The sequence below is a fragment of the Dunckerocampus dactyliophorus genome, chromosome 2 (genome assembly GCF_027744805.1).
Source record: "Dunckerocampus dactyliophorus isolate RoL2022-P2 chromosome 2, RoL_Ddac_1.1, whole genome shotgun sequence".
NCBI classification, from domain to species: Eukaryota; Metazoa; Chordata; class Actinopteri; order Syngnathiformes; family Syngnathidae; genus Dunckerocampus; species Dunckerocampus dactyliophorus.
Genome location: NC_072820.1, coordinates 24,454,802 through 24,463,655, shown reverse-complemented (window position 1 = coordinate 24,463,655; position 8,854 = coordinate 24,454,802). Strand labels below are relative to the sequence as shown.

At 42.6% G+C, this 8,854-nt stretch overlaps 2 protein-coding genes across 2 annotated transcripts in view; both read right to left on the bottom strand.

The window, feature by feature from the left end:
- LOC129177629 (uncharacterized protein DDB_G0271670-like) lies at nt 1-2,191 on the bottom strand. Its single transcript, XM_054768959.1, has 3 exons — nt 2,135-2,191; nt 1,828-1,935; nt 1-759 (listed from the first exon to the last, which is right to left on the bottom strand). The coding sequence occupies exons 1-3, from the start codon at nt 2,189-2,191 to the stop codon at nt 1-3; spliced, it is 924 nt and encodes a 307-aa protein (XP_054624934.1).
- LOC129177325 (sickle tail protein-like) overlaps nt 274-8,854 on the bottom strand; it is a 64,106-nt gene continuing 55,525 nt past the window's right edge. The window contains exons 16-24 of the mRNA XM_054768308.1: nt 8,320-8,472; nt 6,394-6,646; nt 6,101-6,178; nt 5,331-5,490; nt 5,174-5,258; nt 4,803-4,946; nt 2,769-4,565; nt 1,828-1,935; nt 274-307 (exon numbers count right to left, since the gene is read on the bottom strand). Coding sequence (XP_054624283.1) covers nt 2,796-4,565; nt 4,803-4,946; nt 5,174-5,258; nt 5,331-5,490; nt 6,101-6,178; nt 6,394-6,646; nt 8,320-8,472 — 2,643 coding nt within the window. The 3' untranslated portion in view covers nt 274-307; nt 1,828-1,935; nt 2,769-2,795. The remainder of the gene's footprint in view (nt 308-1,827; nt 1,936-2,768; nt 4,566-4,802; nt 4,947-5,173; nt 5,259-5,330; nt 5,491-6,100; nt 6,179-6,393; nt 6,647-8,319; nt 8,473-8,854) is intronic.

The window sequence follows — 8,854 nt, the reverse complement described above, 5'->3', positions numbered from 1 at the left end:
TTACCAGCGTTGTGTGTTGCTACTTCGGGCTCCAACGCATTTCTTGAGAGGATCGGAGTTGGACGACGATGCTGGAAGACCCCTCCCTCCATGACTGCCCATCATGTTATGGAGGAGAGAGGAGGGGGGTGAGGGCGGGGAGGACGAGGAGGAGGTAGAAGAGGAGCATGGTGAGGATGAAGAAGAGTAGTAGGTGAGCTGAGAGGCGGAGGCAGCATTGGAGGTGTGCGTGAGGCGATGCTGACGTTGGCTGCTGTGAGGTCCTTCTTCAAGGTTTGCGGTCACGCAGGACACTGACGAGACTCGGCTAGACGAGGGGAGCAGACGACTCAAGTTCAGAGATGGGATCAGGGACTTGGAGGCACACGAAGAAGAAGAAGACGATGAGGAACAAGGTGGGGCGGAGGAGGACGAGGGAGTACAAATGAGAGCCTGCTTGGCCCGCCGAGTGCAGGAAGGAGAAGACGAAGGGGAAGCGCACCTGGAGGTGCTGGAAGGAGGGTAGAGAATAAAACGCTTCCCGCTGGAGGAGGTGGAAGAAGCTGCGAGTGATGATGCAGAAGAAGAAGAGAAGGAGGAGGAAGAAGAGGAGAAGGTCTGGAGGCTATCTGAAGCGTCTGAGCAGTGAGGAGTGGATAATGAGTCGGGAGAAGGTGGCTGTTTCCCACAACTACGGCACAAAGCTGGGATCTTAGAGGCACGCAAAGCAACGACTGAATGGTTACCAAAGCCAGCTGCTCTAGTACCTCTGCTGTCAGCCTGCAAACAGGAATACTGCATGTCAACACCAGTACAATAGTACAGTACAAGGGCAGCTGGGGAAAAGAAGTATTTGATCCCATCCCAACCCATTTTGGAAGTCTACCCACTTATAAAGATATGAGCAGCCCATCATTTTGACAGTAGAAATGATGTAAAGTACTGTTCATACGTTACCTCAAATACTTCTTTTTGCCACTGTATGCACTCATACGTGCTATTCCCATTCAATCTCTGATGGTGAAGAACTATGGCGTCTACTCAGGTGTTAAAATGTGAACATAATGACTCATTAATAATGATATAAATTCAATAACATTTTAATAACATAGTCCCACAACAAAAGTCATCTCAAGGCACTTTCAGCGGGAGCAGGTTTGTCACACACTAAGTGTGTTTTATATCATATTAGTGACTATATTATTTTGTTATCATTTTTAATATACGAGGAGCGTGATACAAGACTTGCTCAGTGTGTAAAGTGCCCTGAGATAACTTCTGAATAAAGTGTTCATAGCAATTTCAACATACCAAAGACACTTCAATGACACTTAACTGACTTAACAGCAGGGCCACTAGCGACAACATACATGCAATACTGACTGTTTGACAATCTCTTCCAATGATATCGTCCATATTGGTAATAACTTTACTGTGTGTGGGTAAAAAACGTAAAATCTTTTTGACACAAAATATCCACAACTCACTGCAAGATGTAAGGACAAATGCTCTTTCCAAAGACCATGCAGAATTCAAGTACACTCTGGCGTGATGGCAAGATCACCGAGTGTGTCTCGGAAAGGGAACAGCAAGATGGTAAGAGGAAAATAATTACAGAATAACCAAAGTACATCTTTAAACCAAAAGAGCATCATGCAACAGATAGAAAAAATTGAATACAATAAGTAGTGTTTTTAGCAAATGTGGCTATTCAAGTTGTAGGTTGTCTGAGGTGGTAGCCATACTTGATCATCCTTGTTTCTATTCTGTTTGACTTTGTAAAGTTATTCCAATATACCAACATATATATATCTTTTTTTATACCAATATTTATATACCAATATTTACCTGACTGGGTTGCTTCTGGGCTGGCTTGGATGTCTTTTCAGGTGAGTCAGAAGAGGAAGATGAGTGGCAAGATGTGGTGTGGGATCGCTGAGCTGAAGAGCTGGAGGTCTGGAAGGATGATTTAGAGTATCAGTATCATCAAATATGAAATGTGAAGAGAAGAGAACCAAGACAACATTGAAAATTGTTAGTAAGGAAACCCAGGAAATCCACAGAAGAAGAATAAAGAAGATGACCTAATACAGAAATACAGAAATAGCTGAAAGTCCTTTGGGCAAGAAGCAGGCACACCCTGGACCCTGTCTACCAAAATGCAAACACATTCTGCACTGGACGGGTTGGTCGGCTGCCTTGGATGTTTCATAGTTGTTTTTATTCTTACAATACAATGACACCAACTTTACCAACAATATAATCTCGGTTGGTAAACACATTCATTAAATATGCTAATCTCTTACTGCTTGCTTGTTTGATCCAACATTCGTCTAATTCCATGGACCTACTTAGGAATCAAGTACTTCAGAAGCAATGGGCCACTGGTAGTTGTTCACATAACTGACTCAAACGGGCATGACGGCCATTCATAGTCTCATCAAAAATCATCCTGTGATTGGCTAGAGACCAGTCCATGTAGTAGTTTGCCTTTTGATGAAAATGAAGAGAAACACAAAGCTGGAAGCTGCATTTGTCCATATGTAGAGTGAAAGTCAGGAAAATTGCCAACAATAACACTGAAGGTTGTTTTTCTTTTTTTAGCAAGGGTGTTCTCAGGCAATGGTATTGACGACAAATGCTAGATGTTATAGGCAAAACATTCACCTAATCTCCTCCGTCGGAGTTTAAAGTTAGAAAAAAAACCCTCACCAGAAACCATAAAACAACCTGTCAGTCATACAGACTAAATCACTAATCACCAAAGAAGCCAACCAGCTATGTCAGACCTGTTTCTTGGTAGAGGATTTCACTGGTTAGTTTGCAGGCTGTGGTTTGACCCTCTTGGTCTGGGGGAAATTTGGGCTTGTAAAGATCTGAGAGGCTGGCCTCTTTGATGGGCTTCCCTCCCTCTGTTGCTTGACCTTCCTTGAAGGATGAGCACTGTCACTGGAGGAAGAGTCAGGCAGTGCAGGAGGAGAAGGAGCCTTGGAAAAGGAAGAACTTCTGAAACTGTCCATGCTGATTTCCAGACGTTTAATGGACTCATCTAAACTGTCAATTGAGTCAAACGTCTTCTTGCACAAGTCCTCCACCTGGCTATGTGACTTGGGCTTGAAGACTTGTTGAGTGGCATTAGGAGAAGATGGGCTAATTTCAATGAGTTTGTCATGGTTGGGGTCTTGTTTGGTCCTGGCAGTCCTAAACCTGCTGGATCGCTTGCTGAGTTTCTTGGTTTCTTTCACTGGCTTTTGGCCTAATGTCATCATTTCCTCTTCCTTCGGGACAGCAACTTCAGGAGTCTTCTTTCCTGTTTTAGTTGGCCCTGATCGAATGGCCTGGCCAATAGCAGCCAGTTTGTTTTTGGGGAACTTGAATTTAAATTTAGTCTCTGCCTTTTTGAGTACATCTGACTTACTCTCTTGTTTTTCATCAACAGAGCCATCTGTCTGAAGCATGTTCAGCAGTGAATGCTGTCCATTTTCTGAGATGTTGAAGCCTAAGCTTGTATTTTCTTTGAATACCTGCTTAAGATCCTCATTTATGTATTCCTGCGTTGTCGCCTCTTCCACAAGGCTGTCTGGAGAAACCATACAAACAAGATCCTCCTCACATTCAAAGATAGTAGACAGGCGCTTAAAGTCTGACTGAATGTCCACAGGGTCGTTATCAGAGCCACAATTGTCTTCAAAAGCCTGGTTCTCATAAACCTGGCAAATGGGCTGTTCCGTCTGTCCCGAAACTGCTGTTGTGATGTCAGAAACATTCCTGTTGTCCGGATCTTGTTCTTTCGACAGTGCTCTGATTCTGTTCCTTGCGATGCAAAGGGAAATCTTACCAGCTGGAAGAAGTGGTGGGGGAGATCCTCCATCGTCCAAAATATCAGGACTCAAACTACCTTCTTCCGTGGATCTTCCTCCACCCTCAGATAGTTGCAAATTGACCTCTGGGAAATGCAGCTTATTTCTTTCCAAGTTTCCACTTGTATCATGCTTACCTGCTGGTAATTCCTGTACGCAATCATCTATAGTTTGTTGTTTTTGTAATGTTTGTACACTGAATGAATACTCAGCATATTTATCTACCTTAGCTGTTACAGTGTCAGTTGGTAGGACGTCTTGCAGAGGGACAATTGTTGTTAAGGTCTTGATTTCTGTAGATGAACACAGGGTTTCCAGATCACACCTTACGGCCATGTTACAGGCATCATCTTTGTCTGGGTTTGGAATCATCTCCACATTCTCTCTTGTTAGGAGCCTGTTACTGACTTGAGCATTTTTAGAGGCTGCATTTGGAGGCACAACACTTGGTAACATTTGCATAACGTTTGACATTGACTCTTGTTTAACCATTTTGCCTTCCTCGACTTGGTGAGGAGCCACACACCCTTGCCCAGATTTAATGACTTCAGCCTTCAAATGGTTATCAGGGCAACCAATAGGAGGTCCTGAATGAGGCGTTGAGTTGGTGTTCATTGTCAAGAAGTGATTCTGATCAGCCACCTTTGATTCTGTGTGTGTCTTTTGCTGCACTCCTAATATATCCTTTTCACTTGGTAATGTATTGCTGGATGTTTCTGCAGTAACCTAAAATGAAGTGAAATCAAATAATCACACAGAGAGTTGAGAGTTGAATCCTATATTGAAGAAATTAATTTATTGTGGTCGGGTCTGAAAACAATTAACTGCTATACATGAGGGACGATTGTGTGCTGTAACAGTGTTACAACTAGAGACATTTGAATGTATTCACGCTTTAAACTGGTTAACTACAGCTAGAAGTAAAGACACATTTGCTTCATTTTTGTCAGATTTTAGATATACCTGCAGTTCTTTCAGAAACTTTTTATCATCCTCATCATCCATGTGCTCTGTGGCAGGAAGGTTGGTGGGTTTGGGTTTGACCTCTGGTGGTTGTCTGGGGGGTTTGGGTTGAGGAATCACAGATGGCTCTTTTTCACCAACATCCTTATGCAGATCAAACACAGTAGAGACGTTTTATCATTTCTGTATCATATGTCAATACAAGTCATTGTACTGATAAAACAGAAAGCAACCAAAGCAAGATAAAGACTTGGTTATGTGTATCACAAAGGGAAGCACAAAATTAAGCAAAAGTGCAAAATCCTAGCCTGGACCCCAGCAGATTTCAGTGAGTGGATGGTGGAATGCTCAGTACAGACACCTGTACCCACCTGTGATCCAACAGGTTCTTTCCTGGTGGTGAAGATCACCTCTCCACTCCTTCCTGTGGTTAGAGCCGTGCTGGCAGCATGCAACCTGAAAAATATTGATCATCTTCACGATGGGGGTGATGGATTACACCTTGGTGATCTGCAGTGATCGACAGACCTTTTTGGCGGAGTCGGAGAAAAGTGACTCCTATCGGGACTCTGCTTCTTTTCCACACTTGAACGTCGAGGCTTTTCCACCTGTGGCCGCGTGCTCCGTCTGGTGCCAGGAGAGGCTGATGGAGACGCTGATGTTGGTGGTTCCACGGTAACTGCTGCAGCTAAAAACCCATTCAATCAAAAACATATTTTATGAACGAGTCATCTGGAACATCATAATTCCATGACTGTACAGCGAGTCCTTACAGTCTGGACAAAAATTTATATTGTATGCAATTATTAAAAAACCTTTTTATTTGTATCCGACAATAAATAAATGTGGACCGCCACAGATAGCTTTGGCGCTACCTTTTTACATTTTTTGAATTCATTTTTTATTTGGCACTACCCGTTTGCCCTCGCCCATAAACACATTATAATGGGACTGTCTGTGTAGCTTGGCGCTATAACACACACTTCATACGCACATACCACAGCTGACCTAGTCACACATTATAACGCATCTGTTCATCTATATAGCGAGATATAAGATGTACTGTGACGCGTACGTTATCTTTAAAATCAACACACTTACGTGGATCCCCGGAAATTTAATGAATGTTTTTTTTAATCACCTTTTTAGTTTGAAAATCTCCACTCTGGCTGGAGTTTTGCGTCATGGCCAGTTATGCAAAATAGACGATGATGTCATCTAGCAACCCAGCGCCACAGACAGATTGCAGTCCTGTGCAAAACACTGGAACTAGTCTGTAGACGAGTCTTTCTTTGTACCTGGGGGCTTCAGCAGGGGGGAATCCACTTCATCACTTTGCTGTGTCTGTTTGTGTTCCTGAGTTCCAGAGAGTGAAGCTGCATTTTTGAAACGTCACAGCATTAGAAAAAAAAAAGATTTTTGTTAGATGTGCATATTTTCCACATATTATTGTTGTAAATTTGGTTTGCATGAATACAACTGACTTAAATTCACGGCGCTAAACATCCCCTTTATCGTACTATAAGCATTTGTGGTACTTCAGTTGTAAGCTACGTGCTTGTAATGATTTGTTTTAAGGACCAAAGTCTACCTTGCAGTGTCAGGTCCAAGGGTTTCTCCATTTCTTTCTTGGAAGTTGAGGGATTTATGTCCGCAGCAGCCAAATCTGACTGACCCACTCCAGTGTGGGACAGATCCAGGTCAGGGATGGACTTCATCAGACTGGCCTGGGCATCCTGAAGGACTTGGTCTAAATCTTTGGTGATGTTTGAGTCGTGGCTGGTGTTGGGTTGGCTCACACTGCTGCTTTCGAGACTTCCTTCTGAAGCTTCTCTCACTGCACTCTGTCAATAACACACAGAGTTGAACATTGCTGACCACTAAACACATTACAGTCCTTCCCTCGCCACATTGCTGTTTGAATTTGGCAGCGATATCATTTTTTCAAAAATATTGCGGATTAATTAATAAATTATGATGTTTCGTGGTTGAATACTGCTTATTTATTGCTTCATTCATTAATTTTCTATGTTGCATGTCCTCATTAGGGTCATTGGAGGTATGCTGGAGCCTATCCCAGCTAACTTTGGACGAGAGGCGGGGTACATCCTGGACTGGTCGCCATCCAATCGCAGGGCACATATAGACAAACAACCATTCACCCTCTCATTCATACCTATGGACAATTTAGTCTCCAATTAACCTAACATGCCTATTTTTGGAATGTGGGAGGAAGCCAGAGTACGCAAACAAATCCCATGCATGCACGGCAAGAACATGCAAACTCCACACAGAGACGTCCAAACAGAGATACGAACCCAGATCTTCCAGATCTCCAATACTGCCTATGATTAGCAAAAAAATATGCATATTTCAGCAAAATTCACATATTTTTTTGGGCTGCATGTTGGCCCAGTGGTTAGCATGTTTGGCCACACAGTCAGGAGTTTGCATGTTCTCCCTGTGCGTGAGTGGGTTTTCTGCGGGTACTGCGGCATCCTGCCACATTCCAAAAACATGCATTATAGGTTAATTGGCAACTCTAAATTGTCCATAGGTATGAATGCGAGTGTGAATGTCTATACTGTATGTACCCTGCGATTGACTGGTGTTCAGTCCAAGGTGTACCCTGCCTCTCGCCCAAAGTCTCCTGGGATAGGCTTCACCCTATTGCAATGTTGCTGCACCGCGATGTCAACGTAATGTGGCACTGTAGCTAATGTGCCTACAGTATGTCCTTCCGAGTGAGGAGCTGCTCCTCTAAATGAACTAATCCTCATCTCCATGGGAATATTTCTAAGTGTCATTATCACCGGAGGACTAGAACAATAGCTACAGTAAACATGCGACACACCGTATGGTATTGTATTGTATTGTATGCCGTTATTGTGTTTTATTGCTTTATTTTATTGTCCATGTATTGTCTTTGTCACACAGTTGTCTTGTTTTTTCTTTGTCTTATTCTTTGACCTGCCAGGCACTACAGATGTAAAGTAGCCTCGTGGCTAATTTGGGCATATTTACACACAAGTGTTCATGAATATGCACTGTCCCTTTCTAAATAAATAAATAAATAAAAAACAAACGAGCAAGAGAGAACAGGAAGAGACAGCTCTGCTAAGCTAGCTAGCTAACAGAATAAAAAAGTGCTTAGTACACTTTAACAGACTAGTCTAGCTGGATAGTAACCAGCTATGAACAGGACATTAGCAAGTAGATTAACAGATACAAAAGGGCCTTTGCACACTGTGTGTTTTGGGTCCTAAAATGATATCTTCATGTGTTCATAGAAAAATGTACATATGAATGTCAGTGTACACAGGGAAATGTTTAAAAAAGTCCAAGAACAAAAACACTTCCTTTTAAATGCTACAATGTGTGACCAGTTCAGGGTCACATCGCCTCCTGTCCCAAGTTACAGTATCTGGGATAGGCTACACCTTAACTATGTGACCCTAATGTCGATGAGTGGTAAAAAAAACTAATGGACGGATGATACAGTGTGTATAAAAGTCACCTCAGTTGGTTTGGCCGTGCTCTTCAAAGACGTTTGGACTTGGTTTGCAGCGTGACTCTCTGTTGGCACACTCGATCTGTGAAGTTCACTGGACTGGAGAGGACCGGGAGGCTTCTGCAAGGCAGGGCTGCCCTCTCGACTGCGAGGACTCACCTTCAAAAGACAAAATGGCATTGTTTGCAGTGCAAGATGAATGCTGGTGGTGCTTTTGCCATGAAGTATTTCAAACATGCAATAAGTCTAAGAGATTTTCCTGGCTACATTTTAAACACCTTTTTTATTTTTACGTAATCACACATCCTTCGTAATTTAATTATGCCACTGCTGTCTGGCGATGTGCAAGGTGACCAAATGTCCTGTTTTACCAGGACGTGTCTTGTTTCCACATCCTGTCGTGGCCGTCCTGTTTTTTTGTTTTTTTAGAATGTGATGAATATGTCCTGGTTTTTATTGTTTTTCATTGGGAATTTTTTGTTTGTTGAAGTAATATCTTTATTTTTTTAACAGCATTACATTGAAAAGTTTGTGAGAGCTA

Coding starts and splice junctions, on each gene's coding strand:
- LOC129177629 (XM_054768959.1), bottom strand. CDS start 2,191: ATGAAACATCCAAGGCAGCCGACCAACCCGTCCAGTGCAGAATGTGTT. Junction 1,936..2,134: donor CAGAATGTGTTTGCATTTTG/GTAGACAGGGTC, acceptor TCATCCTTCCAG/ACCTCCAGCTCTTCAGCTCA. Junction 760..1,827: donor CCCAGAAGCAACCCAGTCAG/GTAAATATTGGT, acceptor TCCTGTTTGCAG/GCTGACAGCAGAGGTACTAG.